Source organism: Euleptes europaea, chromosome 9, assembly GCF_029931775.1.
Source record: "Euleptes europaea isolate rEulEur1 chromosome 9, rEulEur1.hap1, whole genome shotgun sequence".
Lineage (NCBI taxonomy): Eukaryota > Metazoa > Chordata > Lepidosauria > Squamata > Sphaerodactylidae > Euleptes > Euleptes europaea.
The window spans coordinates 51,012,009-51,039,731 of record NC_079320.1 but is presented as its reverse complement, the minus strand read 5'-3'; the positions used below and the strand labels follow the sequence as shown (position 1 = coordinate 51,039,731).

Genomic DNA, 27,723 nt, shown 5'->3' with positions numbered 1-27,723 from the left:
AAAAAAACTGATGGATTCCTGTCCTCCATGCAAGCAGAAGCCATTGCTTCATCCATCAAGCAGCCTCTTTGCTGCTTCTACCAGGCTAGGAGCAGGGCTGGGCAAATCCATATGGAAGAAGGGAGGGAGTACAGTGCAGATATTGGTTTTTCAAGTGATCTCCCCACCACCACCACCACCACGGGTTTCAGTTGACACAGACGTCTCCTGCATCTCAATTTTGGACAGGAAGAAGAAAGCAGTCTGAGAGGTCAGACTGGAAAGTAAGCCTATTTCAGTTCAGATACCTTTATTGGCATATCCAACATTCATCCACGTAAAGCCTATTTCAATAAAGCAGTGGTGTATACAAGTTAAACTATATGTTACAGTGGACTAAGGTTGCCAACTCCAGATAGGACCTGAAGATCTCCAGGAATTACAACTGTTCTCCAGACTACAGCAATCAGTCCCCCTGGAGAAAATGGCTGCTTTGAATGGCAGACCATATGGTATTATACCCTGCTCAGGTCCCTCCCCTCCCCAAACCCTCCCCTCCCCAGGCTCCATGCACATATCTCCAGGAATTGCCTCACTTGGAGTCGGCAAGCCTACGTAGACACAGATCCAACATGTGGACACCAACGCCCTTTTAGAGGAAAATTTAGCCTATTAAAAATGGCCACAAAGACCCAATTGTTTCACCTCCTGTGCCTTTTCATGTGCCAAAAAGGTTGTGTATGTGGGGTGCTATTTTGGCACTGTAAAAGGTGTGGGGGGGGAGGGACAAGATTGCTTGTTGCCATCACACCACAGGCCCAATCAGGTTCAAGTCCTCATGGCAATTTTTGAATGGCTAATTTTTCCTCTAAAATGTCAGAAGCTACAGGTTGCAGATGTGGCCACTGTAATGTGTAGTTTGGCTCTAGGAAGCCTGTTTATTCAGTGGGGCTTACTTCCCAGAAAGGACTCTTAAGGTTGCAGCCAAAAGGTTCCAAAGAAAACACATATTCTCAAGTGCAAAAGAGCGGTCCTCTGTTTTATCAGGACAGAGATTGCAGACACTATCTCTGCCTTCTCCCACTTTGCTTGCCACTGTTTCTGTTAGCATGAGCCACAGTGGGAACATCTTTGCCTGCCCCCAGGTGGAAGCAGAAATATGGGGACAGCTTCCTAGGGTTGCCAGGTCCCTCTTCGCAACCAGCAGGAGGTTTTTGGGGCGGAGCCAGAAAAGGGTGGGGTTTGGGGAGGGGAGGGACTTCAATGCCATAGAGTTCAATTGCCAAAGCCGCCATTTTCTCCAGGTGAACTGATCTCTATTGGCTGGAGATCAGTTGTAATAGGAGGAGATCTCCTGCTAGTACCTGGAGACTGGAAACCCTAAGGCTTCCCCAAACATGAGTGGGTTATAACAGCGGCAGCTTTGGGCTTGAAAGACCGTATAAGACACCTTACATGTTTTGTTTTTTTTACTGTCTGATCACTTTATTAAACTAAAATAGCTTGCATTGTGTATTTCTCATGCAGTTGCTCTGTGTTGCTGTTTTTAAACAATCCAATAAAACTGGTGCATAAGAAGAACAAAGATAGCCATTAGCAAATAAAACAGGGAGCAACATTTTAAAATATAAAGCAACACACTAAACCGTCTCACCTGGCTGGATGTTTTCTCTGATGATGGTTACATGATCGTCTCTGTCTGGTCTTGTATGTTCATGCCAAAATCCTATCACATGTCCCAGCTCATGAACAACAATTCCAAATTTATCACAGTTCTTACCGATAGATATTGCCTGAGGACCATTACCCCTTCGGCCTACATAAGAGCAGCACCTGCAATTTAGGACAAGAACAGAGATGCAATCTTCAGTGAGCAACATTAATGGCCAGAAAGATTTGTATCCTGAAAACATTTTGTTATTCTGTAGTCAAGCAGATTAAATTTTGGACTACTTTTTCAATTAAATGTTTACAGAGAAACATTTTCTATATTTTATTCTAAGAGTTGTGCGTATGTGTGTTTGAACAGCATTTGTTTTCCAGAAAGGGTGCAAGAAAATCCCCCTTAGTCTTGAAAAGATCAATGCCAAAATGGAGCATAGCAAACCTATTCCTGTGAACAGAAGCAGGCTGAAAAGGGACATCAGGTCTGAGTAACGTGATGCAATTGTACGAAGCTCAAAAAAAATTCTTCATCAACTTACTTTTCGTACAGAGGTATTTCTGTATTTTAAACATGAGTGGAATTGAAGTAGACTTGCAAGGATAAACACTTCAGAATGTTTTGAATTTCCAAATTTTATTACATAAGAGTTTTAGAAGAGAGGAAATTGCATTACCTTATATGAGATTATTTATTGGCTTCATTTATACTCACCTTTCTCCCCAATGGGGATTAGAATCAGATTACATCATCCTCATAAAGGCATAGGGAGTGTTTGGATGGCAAATTTGGCACAATGAAAAGAAATTATTAGGGCCAGACAACACATGACATAGCAGAATAGTGGTTAGAATCTCTTGCATTTATGGGGGCAAAAACAGCCACAGGATATGTGTATGTGAATTTTCTAACAGAGCAGTTCCTCAGTGGAATAGGTTTCCTTGGGAGGTGGTAAATTCTCCTTCCCTGGAGGTTTTTAAGAGGAGGTTAGATGTCCATCTGTCAGCAATGCTGATTCTGTGACTTTAGGCAGATGATGAGAGGGAAGGCATCTTGGCCATCTTCTGGTCACTGGGGGGGGGGGGGAGGTACAGTAGTTGTGAGTTTCCTGCATTGTGCAGGGGGTTGGACTAGATGACCCCGGTGGTACCTTCCAACTCTATGATTCTATGTTTATATGTGATTTGGATCAGGGTTTCTTCTGTTGGGCAAACAGTGCTTGTGCATCTCTTGTGTCATGTGTCATTTGGCCTGTATTTATCACAGTGGAATTAATCAAGCAGAACTGAATTCAGATTAGCAGATTAACAGATTATACATCCAGATTCCTGCTGCCAAGGAGTCCCTCCCTCACATTCTCTGCTCAGTGTTTCCTTACCCCTATTTTCACTGCCCAACTCTTTACCCAAATTAATAAAGGGGAACGTTCCAGGTATTGTTGCTGGCACATAAACTCTTTCAGGGGCTCTTCAGGCTGCAATCTAGAAATTCCACTGATGCGCAACATTCCCAGCAATGCTGTATAATATGCTACAGTTGTTTGGAAGGAGAAACTAATCTTATGCATCACAGAAATTTAAGCAACACAAAAATAAAGCAAGATTATGTGATCAAAATGAATTCTGCTATGAACCATATTTTGCATAACACATTGGGAAAGAGACCTCTAGTTTGCATCATTGTTTTGGAAAGATGCATAAGTAATAACCATGAGCTCATATCCACCACATGACAAACCACAGTTAGAATAAAGACTCATCTTGAACACAATGACTTAGTTAATTCCAGGTCCCCTTAATGTCAGTGGATCTTAGTTTTCAGTCATTATACTTTGTCACAGCTGAAACTGAGTGAAATAATTCCCATTAATACATGTTTACATAATTTATTATGCAAGCAGGACTGATTGGTGTATAAATGGGATATTTTCTAGTACAAAGTACTCATAGGTCTGCATTAAAAATGCACTCTAAAAACCCACATTACAACCCATCTTGGAATTCTCTGTATAAAGCAGGTCTTTATACTTTATATAAGGGATTTAAATCCTCTGAAGACATTTAAACTTACGAGAAGCTTCTGACCTATTTTGGCAATCCACTGCTTTTTAAGGTCATGGTGGTCCTACTGGGAGTAAATACAGTCTTGGATGGTGGGGGGTGCAGTGATTTTAATGATGAGTACCACATCTTAGGAATATTATTTTTGAGCAACAAAAGTTAATCATTCTAAATCTGTGTTTCGTATAATCTCTTCTCCCCATCTGTTCCATCCAAGTCTCTCCACTTGCTTCCCTGCATGTACAGCATGTACATCATTGTTCTCTATAGATCACTGCCAGGGATTTCTTATCTAAACCTCCGGTGGAGCTCCAGATCCCCAATGGTTAAAATGCTGAGAAAAATTAATGCTGAAAATATGAAAATTATTCAGATATTACCATTAGTTGCTTTGGATTTCCTTTACTGACTTAAAAAGGCACACAAACTTATAACAAAAATTACAAGAAAGCCTTAAAGGGTAAATAGACCTACAATTCTGTTTCAGAAAAAGTCTAATGATCTTTGGTTTTCAGACTGACCTCCAAGGAACACTGAAAGAGCCACTAATACATTCCTTTTTAAATTTTATGTATATCCTATTCTTTTTGCAAAGCCAAGGCAGCTTTCCAAAATTAATATACAGTAGATGATTAAAAATGCTAAAAATAATAAACTATCACAAGTCATTAATTCAAGCAACATCTAACTCCTGCAGAAGATTAAAAATCTGCATAAAATTATTTAAATTTGTCTCAAAAACTGTGATGAGCAACAGCAAGCTTCTCTAAGAATGGAAATCCAGATAACTGAAGCCATCCCTAAAATACCGGACTCCTTGCCACCAGTAAGAGTATTTTACAAGGAAATTGTGGCTATATACTGGTGGCTGACCTTGCAGCCACAGGGCACAGCGCCAACCCGGAAATAGAGCTGTAGCAGCCTGGCAAGGATGCTTACCCGGGTGCTTCCGCCATGCCTGGATGCTGGCCAGGCCAGCCCTCCCCCCTGTGGCAGCCTATCTTGGTTTTTCGGGGTGAGGTGGCCTCAGAGCGGCTGCGGGCTAGGGCATGACACACATTTGCGTCATGCCCACCCCTCCTGGATTTAAGGCCCCGCTGTCCAGCACTCGGCCTTGTGGTGCGGCGCCAAGGATGCTCCCTCCCTCCCTGTGTTCATTGCTTTATGTTATTTTTCTATTTATCACAGCTTTAGGTGGTTTTGGACATTGAGTTAGATTTATTTGGGGGAGGCTGTGCCTGAGTACCTGCCTTCCCATTTTGGGGTCTTGGGGGTCAAGTCCTACTGTTGATGCCCAGCTCAGGGTAGGGTTGCCAGGTCCCTCTTCACCACCGGCAGGAGATTTTTTAGGCAGAGCCTGAGGAGGGTAGGGTTTGGGGAGGGACTTCAATGCCATAGAGTCCAATTGCCAAAGTGGCCATTTTCTCCAGGTGAACTGATCTCTATCGGCTGGAGATTAGTTGTAATAGCAGGAGATCTCCAGCTAGTACCTGGAGGTTGGTAACCCTAGTTCAGGGGCATGGCTCCACTCCAAGGTGGCAAGGTTACCACATAGAGGTCTATGCCCATGTGGAACACCTGGCTCGCCACTCCGGGTTTCTGCCAACACTCAGGTAGGGAATGTGTTTCATCAGCTGACAGGGTGGTCGCCCAATGCCTGGATCTGTGCCCTATATCTCCCCAATGTTCCACCTGCTGTAATCAGTAAAGCTGTGGCCTTTTTCAATCCACTTCTTGTGTTATTGTATCCTTCCTCTCACCCTTATTTCTGCTACAGCGCTGCACCTGCCCTAAGAACCACAAATCCTAGTGTAGGACTTCTCTGGATTACCTTAATGGAAAGCCAGATTCAGGCAAGGAAAGGTGCCCACTGAATTGTACTCACAAGCGAACCAGTAGAAGTGATCCAGAATTCAGAGTAATTAACTCAAAACAAGTGTAACATATACATTCATGGTTTCTCAGCACAGTTAAAAGATCGGCCAGCATGTTTTGCCCTTAGAGCTTCAACTTCTAAGCCCATTCAAGAGCAGCCAGTGAAGTGCTATTAATTCTAGCAAGACAAAGGTGTGCGTATTACACACCACCAAGTAAATCCCAAGGATCTAAGGAGTAATGTCTTGCATACAGAAATACATATCACGTTCCATCACTGCAGACTAAAGAGTTAGGAATATGAAGAGTGAAACACCAAAGCAAGTATATATCACTGCCATGACCACAAGCTCTGAGTGTGCTTCGCCCAAGGCCTAGATACCTCTCCACAGTAGCAAAACATGTCACCCTCCTCAAACTGTGCCAAAAGACAGACTCTCAAGATCTTGATCTCTTTAATCTTTACTGCTCCAGACAGCAGTTAAAGGCACTGTTTGTGAATCTCTAATTCCATTTAATTGTCCCTGCTGATCAATAATACCAAGCAAACGACAAGAACTGGCAGTATGAAAAGAAAATAAGGTTATGTGGTTGTGACATTAAATGTTTTATTTGGGTAATAATTGTATTTCTTTATGATTTAGAGAGTTAAGCTATAATGATGGGATTTAAGCTGATTAGAGGAATTTGGAAAGAGAACCAGGTCAAGCTCTTGGTATTTATTTAGGCAGCTGAACAGTAAAAGATGTGCTAGTTTAAAGCACCTTGTTTATTATTATGTAGCTTATTTGTTGGGATTTTTTTGTATTTTGTACTGTTTTTATTGTATTCATAATATGTTGTGAGCTGCTCTGAGCCCGCTCTCAGCCGAGGAATGAGGGCGGGATATAAAACTGAATAAATAAATAAGCTCTGAAGCCACTGATGAAATCTTTCTTTATGGCTCCAGCTCATGAAATATTCAGAACTAGCACCAATATTCCCACTTAGCCTTAAGGAGGACCAGAGGACCATATGACATCTTAAATTCTGCTGGCCAGAATGGTGCAACTAGTTCTGCATGCCCAAGATGGTGTTTGTCTTGTGTTTCTTAAATAGCATCTCTCTATGCACATGAAGAAGAATTGATTTTTATATGCTAACTTTCTCTACCACTTAAGGAGGAATCAAACCAGCTCACAATCACCTTCCCTTCCTCTCCGCACAACAGACACCCTGTGAGGTAGGTGGGGCTGAGAGAACTCTAAGAGCTGTGACTAGCCCAAGGCCACCCAGCTAGCTTCATGTGTAAGAGTGGGGGAACAAATCCAGTTCATCAGATTAGCGTCCGCCACTCATGAGGAGCAAACCCGGTTCTCCAGATCAGAGTCTACCACTCCGGTTCAAACCCGGTTCTCCAGATCAGAGTCTACCACTCCAAACCACCACTCTTAACCACAATGCCACACTGAGTGATCTTACCTATGGGGCAGGCTGGGCAATTGCCCAGAGCCCTGTACTTTGGGAGGCCCAATGGCTAGTGGAGGAAGGGTGACAGAAAATGGAGGTGGAAAACAGAGTGAAATCAAAACCCAAAGTGTGGTGCATTTTAGAAGGGACATACATTGTGAAAACCGGGCATTTTATTCTTGTTCAGAGGGGGCGGGAATAAAGAAGGTGTGGGAGGTCCCATCTTTACTTCTGCCCAGGGCCCCAGAATTACCAAGACCACCACTGCCCACATCCCATGGCAGCATCTTTTGAAACGGAGGGGATTTTTGTGATATGACACCGGGTCCACAATTCATAATTGTTTTACTGAAAAAAATGTTAAACTTGGACGCATCCCTAGCGTACTGCTTGCAGATGTCCAGGATGGGGTCCTCAGTCACTTGTGAGCAGGAGGAACTTGTACACCAACTTACCCACAAGGCCTGTATGTAAACACAATGTAACTTTCCTCATCGCTCCGCTCAATGAACGTAACACAGGTATATTTTTCCCAGTGCCGCATTGCCTGCTTGAACATTGCTCGCTGGCTACCTGGAATATATGTTAGGAATGAAATATACAAATTATTTTTTTAAAAAAAACAACAACTATATATTTTGTTTGATACCAACATTACAGTAAATTTGATTATTTTGCAACACAGGTTAAGTATAAAAGCTTAAAACGCATCATAACACTGAATGCAAGTTTTTTTTGGAACTAATAAGCAATGGAAGAACAAGGGGCTGGATCCTATGGAAGATTTCCACGTGTGCCACAAGTGGAAGTGCTAAAATTTCTCCTCACTGCTTGCTAGTGCTACATGAAAGCGAAAATATCCTAATTATATTTTCCATGTGCACAGGACGAAGGTATAAGGTATTCCTTCTGATTCAATTTTAAAAGCAAATTAATAAAATAATGTGACCATCTGTTGTACATTGTGGCAAGTACAAGTTACTAGGTTGATACCTGCACACATAGTATATGAGAGATATATACTAACCAGTATTACAACTAGAACCTATTATACCAGATTTTACAACATATGCACATGCCTGGTTTGGTTTGAACTGTTTGTATTTATTAATGTATTTCTGTAAATGTGTGCAGGCTTAACAAGGGTTTTAATTAACCACTGAAGAAGGCCCCATAGGCCGAAACGCGTTTGGTATGTGGTTACAGTTATCAACCTCAGGAAATGCCATTGTGCTATTTTAATGCTTTTAAATAATTTTAACTTTTACATAGCGCTTCCAATAAATTATACTTTTAGTATTTATACATAGACTAATATATATTTTCTTTTCACCCAACCTTGGGTACCCAGCATCTGTTGTACATTCCATTGTTCCATATACACATTGTTATTTCATTTAAAATTATACTGAAGTACCATGTGCTGATGCAGCCCTTGCCCAAGATGAGCTGTGCTATGTTTCTGCTCATGCATCACTGAATCCGACCCAGTGTCATTCCCATACCAAAAAAAAGACCACATTTGCAAAGTATACATGCAAACTATTTTAAAAAGTAAGTCTCTAGCTCCTCTTGCAAAAGTACAAGGAAAAGAGCAATCTTCACAACCAAAAGAAAAAAAATGAAAGCTGGAAATTCAGAAAACCTGCTACACTTATAGTTACAACAATATTTTATTATAACGATATTCTGGGACCGTTTTTTTTTAATGCAAAATCCCTGGTGGCTGGGGGTCGTGGTGGCTGGTGCTGGGGGTTGGGACAAAGAAACTATGGGGGAACTTGCCATGTGGAAGTCCTGTTGCTGCTGCATTTTATTTGCAGCCACACCAGCAATTGGGAAACCACTAAATCCTGCCCCATGTGGAAGACACTACGAGTTCCCTCCACGATAGAAGACTGCCACAGGAGGAGCCATGCTATCTGTACCAATCGTATTATTTTCTCATTTTTCAATTTCAATTTCAATACCTTTATTGGCATACCATCAAGCAGTCGGTTTTCTCATTTTAACATCTGAACAAGTACAAAAATGGACACAGGAAGCTGCCTGATTGCGATTCAACTCATTGGTCCACCAAGGTCGGAATTGTTTACTATGACTGGCAGAGGTTCTCCAGGATTTTAGCTAGAAGTCTTTCACAGTACATACTATGTGATCCTTTTAACTGGAGATGCTGGGATTGAACTTGGGACCCTCTGCATGCAAAGCTGATGCTCTAACACTGAGCCACAGTCCCTCCATTTAACACTGGAAATGGTTGACCAAGGCCAAGTCCACACTGCACGTTTGCAGCTCCAAATTCTGCGGGCTTTCCCTGCATGTTCCCACTTCAACTCACCCGAAGGATTCCGAGGACGTCTCCAGAGTGCAATTTCGCCGCGTTAAGCGCATCCGCTTATACGGCAAATTAAAAAAAATAAAGCGTCCTCCACACCCAGTGCCTTTAAGGGGGAACATGCAATGTGTGTTCCATCCACTTCCTGCTGCCAGCCAACCCCCGCACTCCCCCTGCCTCCCTTACTAATGCAGGACCAATCGCCGTCCTTGCTTGGAGCACCAACTGGGCATGCGTGGAGAGAGTGCCGGTCTGGGCTTATCAAATGCAGCGGAGAAAGGCGGCGCGGTGGGAACAGAAATTTAAACTCGTCTTGGATGCTTTCGTACTGGATGCGTGTAAATTGCGAGGTAAGTTGCTGGTGCGTTCACTGACCAACTTTGTCTGAGGAAAAGAGATGGGTAATCAGGCACACCCATGCCTTAGCCCACTTTCTGCAGGACATCCACACTTATTTCTCTCCTCCAATCACAACCACTTGCTTCACAGCAGAAAGAACAATGGCTGCTTTTTAAAAAAAATACGCACGTATGCTCTATCCTTCTAGGAGGCATATGCATAGGAAATCAAACTTCTGCATGTACAACCCTTACTGAATAAGAAGCCATGCATACAGGGGTTGTGCATATGGTTCTTCTCCTTAATCGATTGTTACAGATGTGCATCTGACAACACCAATCATATGCTTAATAGGGGGAGTGTGGGACTAGATTCATAGTGCAGTTCTCCAAACACTTTCCTGGGAGTAAAACTCATAAACTTGAAAAGACCTGAGAACAACTACTTAGGAATGCATTGCACTGTCACCTTCATTCCTTCCCTCCATGCCAAACATCTGACTGGTGCAATTGATAAGGTTTTGACCAGTCCATCTCACAAGCAACCCCAGCAGTGGTATCCTGAGCACTCCGTTTCAACATTTTAGCGCAAGTTAAAATGTGCATGCAGATATGCAGACTAAATATCAAGAAATTATTGTTAAAATAACCTTTGTTTGGTTTACTAAAGAAAAATTATTAATTACGCAACATTTGATTCATTACTATTGATGTTATATTTAAGCTTTAAAGAATCAAAGTGCTTGTTTACAGGACTATGACGAATCCACAAGGCAGTCAATCAGAGATGTGTTATCAAGACTGAAAATATGCATAGCTTCTAAAATTTGGCACTGAGACACATGTTAAGCATAACTGACATTTCACAGAAGTAAGAAAACAAGAGATAAGGGGGAAATCTATTTCAAACCATTCAAATCCCATTTATTAAATACAAGTATTCTACTGACTTCGGTGATCAATTCCTCAAAAGTATGATAAAGATGTGACCTTTGTTTTCTCTCTTACCAGTGAAATTCCCTCCTATAACATATGGAATGACACCTCCTGGCCATATTCTTTCTGTCCGTGATGTAGCTGCTCTGGGAAACCTTTTCCTCTCATAGCTTCCTGAGAATGTTAGGGCTGATTTTCCCTTAGTTGCATTATTTTCATCAAAACCTGCAATATTTATGATGCAAAATTAGATAAAAGTGTTTAGTTTCACTAATGGCAACACTACCTTTAAAAACATTTTCTGTATATCGGATTTAGCCTTGCAACATAATGAACAAACATGATTTTGAGAAATGTTTAAAATGAAACTATCATAACCCTTTTTATTTCTGATGGAGTCATGCAGCATCAGGGCTTCACAGCTCAAGCATTAGGGGAAAGCTCAGTGGTAAGGGCTTCACATGCAGAAGGTCACTAAGCATCACCCCCAAATCTACAGGAACTTTTCAAGCCAGAATTGGCAATCTTACTTATGCGGAACTCACTAACCCACAACAGCTTCCCCATTAATCTCAACAGAAGGACCCAATTTGCAGGCATTCCTCTGTACCTGTAGATTGCCAGCTTGGTGTAGTGGCTAAGAACGGCGGTTTGGACTGGTGGAGTCTGATCTGGAGAACTGGGTTTGATTCCCCCACTCCTCCACATGAGCGGCGGAGGCTGATCTGGTGAACTGAATTTGTTTCCCCTCTCCTACACAAAGCCAGCTGGGCGACCTTGGGCTAGTCACACTCTCTCGGCCCCACCTACCTCACAGGGTGTCTGTTGTGGGGAGGGGAAGGTGATTGTAAGCCGGTTTTATTCTCCATTAAGTGGCAGAGAAAGGGGGTTACCGCACTTTGTATTCTCAGCGATGTATTAAGAGTTTGAAAACGTTATAAAAAACATTGCTTTAAAAGGGTTTTTGGATACTACGGCTTATAAATAAGAAGCCGTATAAATGGTTGGAAAACGTCTTCACAGCTAAAGGGGCCAAACAAAGTGCTAACAGTATTTTTTGTATAACGTTTTCAAACTCTTAATACATCGGTGGGAATACATAGAAAGTGCGAACAGTATTTTTAAAAACATTTTCAAACTCTTAATACATCGCTGGGAATACAAGTGCGGTAACCCCCATAGTCGGCAAATAAAACCAACTCTTCTTCTTCATTGTCTTCTAGATTGGGTCCTTCCACTGAACTGAATGAAGCCAGTGCATGCAAAAGGTCTTTGTGTACATCGAAGTGCCTGTGAATCTTTGGCTTGAGGTGGGGAGCAAGTCTCACAGCATCATCTGTACTGTCACTGCAAAATTAGGCATCTACCAATCATAACAAAGGTAATACCTGAGCCAAATCTTCTTATCCTGTCGATAAGCTGATACAGGGCGTCACTCTTTTTGGATGTTTCACTCTCTCCAAAGCCACCTTTTAACCAAAGAAAATAAACTGAGGAACTGCACACAATACATTCTGCAAATATTTACAGAAACCTCTGGAGAGGGGAGTTTGTTTTTCTGAATGTAAAACCTTAAAGACGAAACATATCTTTTACAAAGATTGATGGAGTTTTTTTCCCATTAACAGTCAGATGCTGCTAGGTGTTGAAAATGAAACAAAAACAAATCTTTAGCTGTGAAGTTTCCTAGCATGCATTCCATCAGATTAGCCAGGATGATTATGTTATTCCCACAATTCACAACTGCATCATCGAATTACTGTATGAAGGCTTCCCTCCTCATTTGCAGTACTATACCGAATGGCAAGGAACGTACAGGTATCTGGAAGCACTAAAGGTTAAAAAAATAACAATGAAAGGTGGTTGATTTCATTGTAAAACATGTGGAGTTATTAATATATATGAGTAGGTCACAATAGGGTGGGAAGGCAGCATGGTGTAGCCCGATCTTGTCAGAATTTGGAAGCTAAGCAGGGGGAGTCATTGGACGGGAGACCACCAAGGAAGGCTCCTTTGAGGAAGGGCTGTGACTAAGTGGTAAAGCATCTGCCTGGCATGCAGAAGGTCCCAGGTTCAATTCCCAGCATCTCCAGCTAAGGATCAGGTAGCAGGTGATGTGAGAGACCGCCTGAGACCCTGGAGAGCCATTGCCAGTCTGAGTAGACAACAATGACTTTGATGACTGATGGTCTGATTCAGTACAAGGCAGCTTCATGTCTTCATGTGCAATGGCAAACCACTTCTACTTCTCATTTGCCTTTACAGCCCCTCCTGGGATTGCCATACTTTGTTTGCAACTTGATGGCACTTATGTACATAGATTTCAATAACATGTAGGTTGTATAAGGACGCTAGCCTATCAGATGTTTCAATAACTCTGGCTCCAATATCTGAGGAGTTGATGGGCAGAAGAATCTCAGAATGTAACTACAGGTACAGCTGGACCTTCATTCCAGTGTGGTGTAGTGGTTTGGAGCAGTGGACTGTAATCTGGAGAACCGGGTTTGATTCCCCACTCCTCCGCATGAGTGGGGGAGGCTCATCTGGTGAACTGGATTTGTTTCCCCACTCCTACACATGAAGCCAGCTGGGTGACCTTGGGCTAGTCACACTCTCTCAGCCCCACCTACCTCACAGGGTGACTGTTGTGGGGAGGGGAATGGAAGGTGATTGTAAACCGGTTTGATTCTTCCTTGGTGGTAGAGAAAGTAGGCATATGAAAACCAACTCTTCTTTTTCTTCTTCTTCATTCAAGTTAAATGCAAAAACCAGATTGCCACGGTTGAAATTTATCAATCACATTTGCTGCTTGACTTCTTTTGTCAATTAATTGGTCTGACTACAATTGACTTTGGTGTAAAAGCACCAAAATGAACAATCAATATCCAAACTATTTAAAGAGCATGTAGATGATTTCATAAAATACAACAGATGTTAGTTTTTTAAATGATGATCTCTGTTTTGGCACATTGCAAGAATACTGGGAGAGGTTTCAAGAGGTATAATGAACAATAGACTAGTCATACCAAGAGTTCCCCAGATTCTTTTGACATACAGTTTCCACGTAAGTTTCCTCAATGACAATATTCAAAGGCATATTACAACGTGCACAGTGCCATATAAGGCAAGCATGTCACAGACTGGCTCAGCAATCAGCCTAATTATTTGCATTATGCCAGCATATAGCTGCAACAACCCCTGAGAAAAATTTTCCAAATTTTTGCTTAGATTTTAAGAGAATGAGGCAATACTCAGAGGCATTCCTTCCCAATGAACTCTTTGGTAAGCAGCAGTGTATGCTGTGTGGTATGCAAACACTTACTGCCCATTCACTTAATTTGTTCAGGCCAGGGTTTACTTTATGAAGCCCACATAGAGTCAAAAATGTACGAGGTGAAAATAACTGTCTCGATAACTAAAAAAAGATGTTTGCTGTGTATAGAGATAAGCTGCCTTCCTGTAAATGTTTGTTTTTTAAATGTAATTTATTTTTATTATAAGAATGAGAAAAACTAGCACCCGGATCCTAGACATTTTCACTGGCATATCCGCCTGCAACACATCTGTAGTCTAGCTAACTGAAACTGACACTTCCTGAAATAGCATCATCTTGCCTAAAGAATACTTGGTTTTTCAGAAGGCAAGCACACATTTTTTCAAGACAGAAAGGACATTAATTCAAAGGGACACTAGATATTGTAAAAGATACCAAGATGGTTGTAACAAAGAGTCACACACATATTAGTGAATCAAAAAGCAAAACTGCAGGCTAAACAGAGCAGTCACTTATACCCAAATTTCAGGGCAAATTACAAGTGTTGCTGTATGTATTTGTCAGCAAAAGTAGACTCAGAAACAGTTCAAAGCTAATTAAAACTACTTTCCAGAAGGGAGGTCGAGTGGAATTAACTGATTCTATTAACATTTTAAATCCAGTTCTAAAAAAAGATCAAAGATGCTAGTGCCTAGGACAAACCCATAATTTTAGAGAAAGATAAGCAAAAATGACAGGAGGCAGTAAAAATTGCCACCTTGCTACCCTTTACTAACAAAGAAAGTAAACCTTGAAAAAAATACAGTATCTGGAATCCAGAGATGTGAATAAAAGCTGCTGAATGCATAAGCACATGCATGCACACATACAAACACACAAACCTATCCAATGCTAGTTATTTAACGAATACATTTGATTATGAGGACACAAAGAAGGGGTGACTGGAAAGTTATTGGACCATGACTGGAAAGTGACTCTGACCAATACAAATTGGTCAATCTAATGTGGCCCTCAACCTTATGGAATGGTTTACCTGATGAGTTCAGGAAGGCTCCCCTCTTCGACTATTCCACAAACAATGAAAACTGATATATTCAGGAGGGTTTTTTTACACATGTAGTAGGGCTACACTATAACAAAATGGTTCAGAAAGATAAAGAGATGGGGAGTGTGGACCATACTACTGTGTGTTGTTCGTACTATCAGCTGCTGTATGTAGAATCCTACTATGTAATGGATTGTTAACGTGTCATGTTAATACTTTCATATTTCTGCAATCCTAATGCTATTGCACTGCTTATTGGGTGTCCCATCCGATTGACTGCACTGCCTTACACTGTGTAATCTGCCTTGAGTCTCACTGAGAAAGGTGGCCTATAAAAATATAACGTAACATAATATGGTGTAACATAATATACAGCAACGTATTCTGACTAAAGCTGGTTATTTGAAGAAGGGTTGAATGGAAAGTGTCTCTGTGCTTTATACAAATTAGGCTGTCCAATGACTGAAATAACCATGATTTCAGAGGATAGTGCCTCTTCTACAGTTGGGGTTGCCAACCTCCAGGTGGTGGCTGGAGATCTCCTGCTATTACTACTGATCTCCAGGCAACAGAGATCAGTTCACATGGAGAAAATGGCTGCTTTGGGAGGTGACCTCTGGGACATTATACCCCATTATACCCCAAATCCTGCCCTCCTCAAGCTTCACCCGCAAAATCTCCAGGTACTTCCCAACCTGCAGCTGGCAACCTTATCTCCAGTAAATGAGGTGATTTAGTTATTTAACTGGGAAAATGCAGACACACGCTGCAACAATCAAGTGTCTACTATGCAGACACAAAACAAAGTCGCACAATCATGTGCTTGTGATGAAATTTTCAGGGAGGCGATCTGATCCGAAGGTTTCCTTGCGTATAATTGGGACAAGGTCTGTTTGTTTGGCAGGCATGTTCACCATGAAGCTCTCAGCATGCCTAATAACTATGCTTTCAACATCCACTCGATGTGCTGATATTGATCACCATGCTGTGTAAGGTATCAAGTGATGATTTCTGTATGTCAGGTTGCTGTTAAAGGCAGAAGAGCAGCTTAGGCTGTTTTTTTCTTTCCAAATATTTGGCAACTACAGTATAGGGAGCAGGATGCATGGCGTGTTTTCCTCTCAGCCTCTCAAGGGGATGAAGCACTGGTGGGTATTCTCCAGCCGCTGGACTATCCAAACAGTACCCCAGATACCTCCAGAAGACATTTTTTGCCATCTGGAAACAACAATGGTTATCACAGAAACATGCCAAACCCCCAACATTCTGAAACCTTTCCTCCATGATGAGTCAGCAGTAGCCCAGTATACTGAAATCACACCCATAAGAGCAGCGGCTGGAGCAGAAACGACCTAATGAAGAGATACAAGGGCTGGATATATTTTCCTTAAATTAGACTCCATCTTTAATGTTCATAATCTATTTATACAGATGAGTGATTTATAACTGGCTGCATGCTGCATGTACTTTTTTATTTTAATGTACGAGTGTAATTATGGCAAGTTCTGAAGAATGTCTTTAGGCATTATGTGTTTTTTTTCCTGCATTAAAAGTTCATTATTGCGTCATTTAACTGATGGAAAAAAATCTCTCTCTCTCCATTATGAATGGCACACGATCTTCATTAGATTGTAAGGCAAAGGGTGTGTTTTGATGTACTAGCCCTAGGTAGCAAGAGAACCTCCAACACAAAATATTCCATTGGAATGAAGTAGCGTGATTCAAGGCTGAAAGGAAGAGATGGAATACTGGTGCTTTGGGATCCTGATCCAGCCACACTGCCGATCCAGCCATGATGGAAAGGCAAATGCTTTCAGAGGAGGGAAAGTAAGCCACTGCCGCAATCACCATTTTTCAGACTTCAATGAAACCGAATTGGATACCATTTGAGTAAGAACTGAACCACAGGCTGAAACACCTAAGAACACTTTCCTGGGAATGCGTCCCATAGCTCCTCTAGGGAGGAAAATTTTCTTCTCATGCCTTTTCGTGCCTATACTTGCAATTTGCATGGTAAACAGTGGAGACGTCATTTTCTTTCTATTTATTCTACCATACAATTTGGATTAGCTATTGTCCAGTGTAAACGTGAAAAAGGTTTGCAGAAGGCAGTGGTCAGAAACTAAATATGGTTTGGCTGACGTGTTTAAACACTTTCCCTCACTGCTTTCCTCAAGTGACTCTCCATCAGCACAACTAGTTGCTAACCAAGGACACACCAGCACTGGAAGAAGTTCTTCACTTAAACAGAAACTTAAAAGGGTGGTTTGGCTGAGTCAAACAGGGATACTCCAACAGATTACCACCAAAGAAGGGGTGTGGAAAAATATGATGAAAACCCTCCCTCGTTGCTATAGCAACCTGTGTTCTGCCAGCAAAGCATGATAACAAAGTACTGGTAAAGATCAAGTACGTCTCCAATCACAAGACACAAAATTGGCTTGAAAATGCATCCATTTTTGCTTCACACTCACCTCCCATGGGCAGAGAATGGGAATATAATGGGAATTCTATGTCCGTGTAACTTGGGTTGCAGGGTGGATTAGACCATTAGTTCACAAAGTGGGCAGTACCACCCCCTGGGGGGCAGTGGGATTACCTAGGTGGGGCACTAAGAGGCAAGGGGGCAGGAGGGGGCACTAGAGGTGGGCCCCTTCAACTGTGTTATTCACTAATTTACAATAGATCAAGCTATGGCACCATGCTGGCAAATTTGGTGGAAACAATCAGAATTTTTTTCCCAGACTTTGAAGAGCTGGTACCACTGGATCAAGTTCATCAGTTTTGTTGAATAAATTTCATCTAAAAAGTTTTAATTTGATTTTGAATAGATGTGCAATTAATTGTTACTGTTTTGAAATTTTATTGTTCTTATCTTCTTTAGTGTGTCATGCAAACCCCTATTTTGGATAATGCTTTTTTATAAGATAGGGTAACCCTGACCTGGATGGCCCAGGCTAGCCTGATCTCGTCAGATCTCAGAAGCTAAGCAGGGTCAGCCCTGGTTAGTATTTGGATGGGAGGCCACCAAGGAATACCTGGGTTGCTGTGCAGAGGAAGGCACTGGCAAACCACTTCTGTTAGTCTCTTGCCATGAAAACCCCCCAAAAAGGTCGCCATAAGTAGGCTGCGACTTGACGGCACTTTACACACACACACATAGGATAGGGTAAGGGGAGCTGGGGTTGAGTTTGTGGAACCAAGGGGCGGTGGCCCGAAAAGTTTTGGAACCACTGGGTTAGATCTTTGCTACAGCCAACACTCAAGGATGTCCCATGTTCTTGCCATCATTGCACAACCTTCCAAGGTTTGTTAATGTAGGCAGGCTATTTACACAGCTGCCATTGTGCATTAACAAACCTTTCCCAGACTTTCTTCCCAGGGAAAGTATAGTATGTTTAAACTGAATTTTCCTATATGAATGGCAGGGATGACTGACAAGGTCTGCTTTGGCTCCAAGCATAACTCCCTGAGGACAGATTAGCAAGAACCGTTTCTCCTTCGGCACAGCTGATACATCTTGGGTGCAACACTGTGCCACCGCTCTCGTTGAAAACACGATCAAGACATGGTTCATATAAAACATGCTGTGAATGAGAATATCCTGAGGAAGCTCACGGAGGACTAGTGGGCACTGAACTAACCCATAGCCAGGTAAAGTTTAATAATTTACAGCAAGGATTTGGGGGAGGAATTTCCAGATGTCTTCGTTAACTTCAGTAATATTATTCCAGACTAAGGAATAATATTGCTGAAGCCTCTTAAAGACCAGCCTTTAAAGAAATGTATTTCAAGTGATGATCACAAAACACTGGTTATACTCTCTGAACATGTGAATATGTAAATGAATATCTTACCTGTATTATGTCCGAGTCTTTCGTTTGAATGTTGCGTAAGATCAATTGTCCTGTCAATCTGAAAGATTTTTAAGTCTTCATCATCTAAGGCAATATCTCCCCAAAAGACAGCTTTAAATACAAAAAGAGAACTTAATTTAAATATATTAAGAGTCATATTACACAAGCATTTACTTAAACTCTACGGCAGATTCCAACACAAGAGTTAATTACCCTTTAGCTCACAGAAATAAATCTTAAGCGTTAACACGATCTTAACTTTGTGTTGGATTGTGTGACCAATAACCATAAATCAGCATACTGTATTGATTCACACAGCTACTGAAAAAGCCCTTTTAAATATTGAAGATAAATAATACATCCTTCAGAATATAGTCTTGGGTCCACCTGTTTCCATAGGCGCAAGGATTTCCATCCATGGACCATGATTTCTTGCCTCCCCCATCCTGTGGCAGACTAAAATGTGCCCTGAAATGCTTGGAGGGGATTGTACTGCAATGGGAGGGGGGAAATGAGAAAGTCACAGCCCATGGGTGAAAATGTTTGTACCAGTGGGAAAACACCACGGAGTCAAGCAATGGTGTTAATGAGTTCTCTAAGAATATTAACAGTTATATAGTTCATTAGCCAAAGGAGACACTTCTTTAACAACTTTGTTGCTCACTCAAATAAATATACATACATAACAGTAATTTTGAAAGACTAGATGAATTGTTTATTAATTGCTTATAATCAAATACGAAGCTTTTATATTTACACTTTGGTAGGTAAATTCCAACCCATACTCCCTCCACAGATATAAAGTAATCATTCTGACAAGTTTTTAATACGTTGTATTGTTCCAACATGGAAATGTTATGCCTTATTTGCCCATACCAATCTTTAAGTCAAATATGCAGTAGGAAAGCATATTACTTAGCAGATCCCTTCTCATTAAACAACTTGCCTTCCATTGCAAACTGAGTTCTGATTTAAGCATGATGCTGGTGGAACAGAAGACCTTACTCATGCAGTTTCATGGGTATCCACATTCTAATTTAAACAGGACCCTCAGCTACTATGCATGCCAGAGATCACACCAGAGATCTGTGCCAAAGATAATCATTATACTGGCATGCTAATGTTGCACTCAGAGCAAGGTTGCACGTGTAGAAACCCAGTTTACTTGTGGTGCTTGAAGCATAGACACTTGTACAGGTAACTTCTTCCCTGTCATGTCACATTTAAATCAGTAGTAAATGTGTAAATCCTACTTACATAGCAAAAACAGTGGCATCCCATTCTGCAGACAACACAAAGATATATAGTCACTCTTTACTACAGCCCACAAGATAACTCATTTTTCCAGAAACACACTGACTGTCTATTTCCTAACTAACTTTCATGGGATTACCAAATGACAAGTAGCAGCAAAGCTGGTACATCCTCAATCAGCTACTGTTTGCAACACCTGTCCTTTCTGAATATTTTTCGTAGAGGCCCAGACATCTTAGTTACACCACAGGTTTTGCTTTCTAACTATGAGCATAAGAATCATGGGTTTTACCACTTGAGTAGCTTAAGTAACATTGGGAATTCATCCACTTCTCTCACATCTCTTTGAAATTCTACATATTAATTACTCTGCAGAAACATAATTGATCTTCCCCATTAATTATAGAAGAAAATCTTTATTATCCATCCCAAAAATCCATACATGCCCACATGGAAATTAGAAGTGTGGCAAATAAGAGAATATACAGAAAAGTATATTCACAATTATAACTCCTTTAAAGTGAAAATGCCAATAGATTTAATTTACCTAATAAAAAACCCAATCAATCATCCTGTAACTATCCTAAAATTTGACTTTCCAGGCTTCCTTTTGCTGTAAAAGTTTACACATTACTTCAGTTGTTAGCAATTCAGCTCACAACTGCTTAGCTAAATATGAACTAGTGAACCAAGGCATGCTCTGTCTAGGAAACATTTGATCACCCTTTTTTCTTTTTCTTATTCTGCATATAAGGCTTCCTAATCTGTAGAAGGCAACTAAGAAGAATAAATCAAGCTAAATATGTCTTCAGATTCCTTTACAGTCTTGAAAACAGATTCAGCTTAGCATCCCAATCTGATTGATACATTACATAAAGCAGAACAGCTCAATACCCTACAACAGCTAAAAATCACAGAAAGGGCAAGAAGCCAGACAATACTGGAGGTGAAAGAAATCTACTGTAATTTAGCCATATTTATTTGTAGTTTCAAATTATGAGTTCAAGCACATGCCTAGTCTTGTCAGTTCCCTGGGGAGAGTGAATTGCTTTTTTAAAAAATCTTTAGGAGAAATACCAGAAAGCTTACGCTGCAGGGTACTGAGGTGTAAATAAACTAATTCGCTTTTTCCTGAAATATTTTCAGAATTATAAGGCATATAAGTCACTTTTAAGCTTCCAGAAATTTAATTTTCTTATGCAAACACAACTGTCCAACTATGTGATCATGCTGCATATATGCTTTGATCATTTTGTAGGGTTTTTTTTAAAAAAATTAGTAGGGAAATTTCTTCTTACTGTTCACTCCAAAGTTAATTTTTTAAAAAACAGCTACTCTTTATAAATTGTATCTGTTACTACACACCCTGCAAGGTATTATTTATTTCATTTACAGTCTGCCTGTCGTGCTAAGACTCAAAGCACGCAAACACAGGAACAAAAAGAAAGACGTCATGATTTCTTTGTTTATTTATTTAAAATATGATTATTTCCTCTTGTCCTTTTAGAGTGGAGGTGGTTAACACAACAGCAGGCTGGACAGACACAAAAACAGTGCAACAGTTAGGGGTTACCAGGCCCAGCTCAGCAACCTGCAGAAGATGGTGGGGAGTAGGGCATTGTTGACAGTATGCTGTCACTTCTGGGGGGAGGGGAATGGAAGTGATATCATGCCACTCTAGGAATTGCCACAAACTCTATGGACTGGCAACCCTGGTAACAGTTCATTAACAACTTAAAAACAATGCACAAATTTTAAAAAAGCGCACAGATGACATAAAGTCTACCCACCAAAGCTGACATTTTCTCCAGGAGTACTGATCTCTGTAGTCTGGGGATCAGATATAACTCTGGGAGAAATCCAGAACCCACTTGGAGGTTGGCATTGCTACACAAGGGAGATGGTCTGCCCTACAGTATCTAATGAACTAACAACCAATAAGCATATTCAGGCACCCAGATAGCTAATAGCTTAAGTTCTGTGACACAAACTGTTCTCCAGAACAATTGCAAAACCCCAACTCTGAGGCATGAGAGTCAAAATTTTTGCTTATTTCTGTGGGAAATTATTATTTCTGCCAATTTGCCCATTCTGCTGCAACCACCCAATGTCTTTCCTCAAGATCTCCTACTCCCTAGGAGCAGCATTTTGTGGAGATTAGGTGGTTGCAGTGGGACAGGGGAGGCAGGAAAGTTCTGTTCTGCTGATGGGAAATTAATCTAGATCCAAACAATTAATCCAGATTTTAAACCAAGATGTCAAAAGATGCGTTTTCCAGAGCAGCCAGGTGTTTCAAAATATTGTCGAAGGCTTTCACGGTCAGAGTTCATTGGTTCTTGTAGGTTATCCAGGCTGCGTAACCGTGGTCTTGGTATTTTCTTTCCTGACGTTTCGCCAGCAGCTGTGGCAGGCATCTTCAGAGGAGTAACACTGAAAGACAGTGTCTCTCAAGTGTCAAGTGTGTCGGAAGAGTAATATATAGTAATATATTAGCCCATTACCTTTGATACTTTTTGCAGGACAATGATTCAGCTCAACCCAACCCCTTTCTGACAATAATGACAATAAACTACAGCAGCATCTGATAAACTAATAGTGCAATCCTATGTGGAGCTAATCTGTATATAAACATCTGCCTTCAAAGATTAAAGAAGGAAGCCAACTCAGGATCAAGGTAAGGGGCATGATGCAGGAACGTAACCTACAAAAGGGCAGTGGGGCTCAATCCCCTCCCCTGGCTGCCAAGTAGCATCATGAAGCTGCTCAGGATGTCAGGTTCTCAAGTTCAGTCAGTCCTGTTTGCCATTGTAGCAACTTAACAAGTTCCTAGGAGGCACAAGGCTGGTTCTGCTTGTTTGTTTTTGTAAAGTAAGAAGGGGAGGGGACCTTCCGTTGATAATACTGTCTGTGAAGAAACAAGAGAGAGAGAAAGACCATGGAAGGGGGAAAGGAAAGAACAATCCATCTAGCAATCAGGAGGCCTCCGTGGTTGGACTGAAGAATGTATTTCCTGTAGTCTGCAAACTCTGATGTAAGTAGAGCTAGATTTGAGTCAAGTACCACCTTAGAGACCAAGATCTGGCTTGATGTCAGTCTTGATGTGAGGTCTCAATATCGAGATCCCTCTAACACTTCTCAGTATAGACAGTTTCAGTAAAGTGGAGTGAGGTCCTAGGATGGAAGCTCTGATTTTGAGACAATGCAATGATGTCAAACATTTTATTTTATTACATATGGGGGCGGGAGAGAAGAGGGACATGGAGCTGCTACTATTGGGAGCAGCCATGCAGACTCCAAAATGTTTAGGTTCGGCTTCAGAGACAGTGGCACAGTTTGTGTACATTTTGGTGTGCTTTGCTTAGTATTTATACGGTCTCTTGCAAATTTACCAGATAGCCTCTAGTATTAAACTTCTTTTAAGAAAGAAACTCATAGGGGGCTGAGATCTTTGGTGAACCCACAAGATCAGTAATCTCGATGTGTAACAAAGCCGACTCTTCATCCCGCAACGGTCATACAGCTGGCTACCAAGGACAGCTCTAAGAGCAAGGTTTGAATTTTTCACTTTAAAAAAAATCTTATCCTCTCTAAGCCTGCTGAATACACTAACAGTGCTTTCCAAAGATACCATGGTTATACATAAAAGGTCACAAATGAAGTGTAATGGGAAAAACAAGTTCAATAATTATAGCTTACAATAAAGTTATAAATACAGTGTGCCGTTATATAGAAACTAGGTATAAGTGAAAGGTTAAGCATGAAAAGTATGTCTTTATTCTGAGAAAATATGTGGAAATCTGATAGAGATTATTCCTAAATATTTTGAGATGCTGCCAATATCAGGATTAAGGAAATTGTAGAAGACGTTCTAAAAGAAAAACCCTAGTCACTTACTACATTAATGACCAGACAAAATTGTAATTTGTTCCTGTATCTCAGCAGCTGTAAAGAGCTGTAATTCAACGCCAATAAGAACTGTAGTTTTGTACATAAATAAAACGGCACACACACAAAAAATAAGGGACCATTTGGGAAATAACACCCTGGAAAACAACGTACACATATTACATTTGGGGTATATTTCTACCTCAAGCCAAACTCCAATTTGGAGGGGTGTGTGGAAAAAGCCCCACAAAACTGTTTTGGTTTGTGGTGGCAGAAATCATTGGGTGAAAACACATGGTCGCTTTAGCCTCCTTTATTCCCTGTTTCAGCCAGGATTCAGCCAGGATTGAACTCATGTTCAGCAAAACACATGCATAATACTGAAACTTTAAAACCCAGTTTGACATAAGGCAGAAGGCATCTTTTGCATAGATTCAGCCCTCCCCTTTTTGTATACTGAATAACTCACACCAGTAAGGTTCCTTTCCACAGGTATATATTTGGAACAATAAAAAACTATAGTTTGAACCTAGGTTATTAGACTGTTAACATAAACATTCATGAATTTTAAAGGGAAATATTTTTAAAACATCTAAAATTAATAATTCCTAATGTTTTTGTACTTAAAGGTACTTAAAGGTATGTTTCTACCCCCACAAATATCTCTCTCTGTGGAGAGGCAAATCTTCTTCAGGTTGTCAGAAAGGGCTGTATCTCTCCAGAGCACTTAGAAATGCTTCCCTAGATCAGAGTTTTCTTAATGAACTTGTGGGAGTATTTTTACCCCAATATGTTCAATGGTTTGGGATAGAAACTCTACCCCAACCTCAAAATGCATAGATTTCTGGATTGTTTTTAACCCCAGGTGCTTTTTTATTATTATTCTGCAGAAAGCAAACTGAATGGTAACTGGCTGTCCTTTGGTGACACTGTTTATTACTGTACAGGTGACAAAGTCCTAAGAAGAAAATGTTCCTCTTTTCTCAGCATTTCGCTAAAAAAAGTACAGCTGGAGTAGGGAAACACGATCCAGAGGTATTTCCAGGGATTATTTAGGACATGAACAGACAGTAGACACCTACACCAGGTATCTTAGTCATCCTGCAAGATACAAGGCAGAGGATCTTGCAAGCTGCAGATCTTGCGCTATCAGATATCACATTGGAGAGTTCTGAAAAAAGCAGAAATGTGTAATAGAAAACGTATTCATTTTCCGATATGTTAGGATAGATCTACACTTTGCAAAGAACAAAGGGGCTGCTGCTGAAAATGGCAGCTCTGTGTCAAGTTCCCCTCATGCCACTTCAGTGTCTTGTGAAATTGATGCCAAGTCTTGACATAATTAAGACATGTATTTCACCACTTCTCTATATATTTATATCATTGGATGCCACTTGCAGAGGTAATAAAACATATGGTATAATAACATCAGGCCATGGATCCTGACTAGCATTTCCACAGGCGTAATGACATCCACTCACAGAGTGTGATCCCCCCCCCGCCCCGAGCCTGAAATGCTCCCCAACATTTTTGGAAAAATAGAGCTCTGTGAGCAGAAGAAGAAGAGTTGGCTTTGATACCCTGTTTTTCTCTACCATAAGGAATCTCAAAGAGGCTTACAATCACTTTCCCTTCCTCTCCCCACAACAGACACCTTGTGAGGTAGGTGGGGCTGAGAGAGCTCTGAAAAACTGTGACTAGCCCAAGGTCACCCAGCGGGCTTTATGTGGAGGAGAGGGGAATCAAACTTGGTTCTCCAGATTTGAGTCCACCACTCATGTGGAGGAGCGGGGAATCAAACCCGGTTCTCCAGATTAGAGTCCACCACCCTTAACCACGATACCACACTGCCCTTAACCATGACACCATGCAAGGACAAGTCCTTACACCCACAGAAATGCTAGTCAGGATCTAAGCCAGTAAGTCCTATTGATAATTTTTTTAAAAGAAGCTATTATGTGATACTTCCCACTTCAGATGTTACCTGATAAATGCATGAGGGTCCTGCTATCTGGCACTATTTAAAACCATCAAAAAGGAAAAACCTAGTCTTACTTCCCCGACAGGTTAGAATGGTCCTCTGTGAGATGAGAGGCACTTGTGAGCCCTGATGGTGAAACACACTTCATATACAGAAGAGACTGGAATCCAAACCTGAGTCCAGGGGGTCAGGAAGTAGGGATCAGAACAACAGAATTGTCCCAGCGCTCCCTTCTTGGCATAGTCTGACCACCCCTTCTCTTCTTCCCTCTTTGGGAGGAGAAACAGTGCCAGCAACAACTATCTGCATCTGCCGGAACAAATGAGATGTGGAGCTGTTTTGGGAGTGAGTGGCCAAACAAGGAAAAAAAGATGACTCCCTGGGTTTTGTTCTGCCTGCACCTTGGCTGCAACTTCTCCTCACAACCAGGTTTGAGGGCTTCTGAATAAAGGTTCAGACAGCAAAACAAACAACAACAACAAAATCCACCAATTTAAAGTTGATCCTTCCCACAAGAAAAATGCACGCACGCACGCACACACACACACACACACACACACACACACACACACCTGCCTCTGTTCCAGTCATTCAGCAACACGCTGTGAGGAAAGAAATGACCAAAAACTGCAGCAGAAATAAACCATTGTGTTTAACTTGCCACCTTCATGCAACAGCTGCTGGAACTGGGAGATGGACACAGCAGATGCTCCAATCTCAAGCATTCACGTAAGACACAGGCATTTTATACGGTTTCAGTTGAATCTAAATGGAATGCATGAATCAAGTAACTGTGAAGCCAATAACGACCATGCTTGTAATGTTATGGCTAGCCTTAGGCTGCACTCTTACAGACACATCCCTGGGAGTAAGTCCAATGAATAAAATAGGACTTACTTCTGAGTGAACCTGCTGAGGCTTGCTCCCACAGAGTATTACTGGTTTGTTATTATGTGTGTGTAAAGTGCCGTCAAGTCACAGCCGACTTATGGCGACCCCTTTTGGGGGGTTTTCAAGGCAAGAGACTAACAGAGGCGGCTTGCCAGTGCCTTCCTCTGCACAGCAACCCTGGTATTCCTTGGTGGTCTCCCATCCAAATACTAACCAGGGCTGACCCTGCTTAGCTTCTGAGATCTGAGGAGATCAGGCTAGCCTGGCCCATCCAGGTCAGGGCGGTTTGTTATTGTGTGTGTGTGTGTGTGTGTGTTAAGTGCCATCAAGTCGCTTCCGACTCATGGCGACCCTATGAATCAATGTCCTCCAAAGTGTCCTATCCTTAACAGCCTTAACAGGTTTGTTATTAGAAACCCATAAATGGACCATTTGAATCCTGCCAGACATCTAATCAAAGTGATGCTGAAGTCCTTTCAGATAACCACACTAGACGTGATTGGGGGAAATATGAAAGAAGGCAAATGTTTAAAAAACAACCTTGGGCTATTTATCATTTTTCTTAGCTTTTTTCATTCTCACAAGTGAGTCCATAAGCATAGAAATTGTGACTGGTTTGTTCACTGGACACTTTAAAAAATATCAATCATGTTATGGTAATGGGACTGCAGTCTCCTCTGTCCCCTCCCCATGAGCTCCTGGTGAAATACCAATGCTCCCCCCCTCCATGCTGGGGAACTGTGCAAGCACATGATAACTAATTTGTAATGACACCCTTTAACTGCATTGTTTAGTGCTTCTAAGAGCACACGAGATACAACTAATAATTTGACACTTTATTGTAAACATTGAAATGACAGGTTAAAGCAATGCACAGATGTTACAAGAAGTATAAAAA

General features: G+C 41.3%; 1 protein-coding gene across 1 annotated transcript in view; it reads right to left on the bottom strand.

Annotated features, from left to right (window-relative positions):
- Positions 1-27,723, bottom strand: part of TLL1 (tolloid like 1) — a 154,803-nt gene that overhangs the window by 59,054 nt on the left and 68,026 nt on the right. Inside the window, exons 2-6 of the mRNA XM_056855332.1 lie at positions 18,815-18,925; positions 12,027-12,107; positions 10,711-10,863; positions 7,482-7,599; positions 1,634-1,812 (exon numbers count right to left, since the gene is read on the bottom strand). Of these exons, the coding sequence (XP_056711310.1) occupies positions 1,634-1,812; positions 7,482-7,599; positions 10,711-10,863; positions 12,027-12,107; positions 18,815-18,925 (642 nt within the window). The remainder of the gene's footprint in view (positions 1-1,633; positions 1,813-7,481; positions 7,600-10,710; positions 10,864-12,026; positions 12,108-18,814; positions 18,926-27,723) is intronic.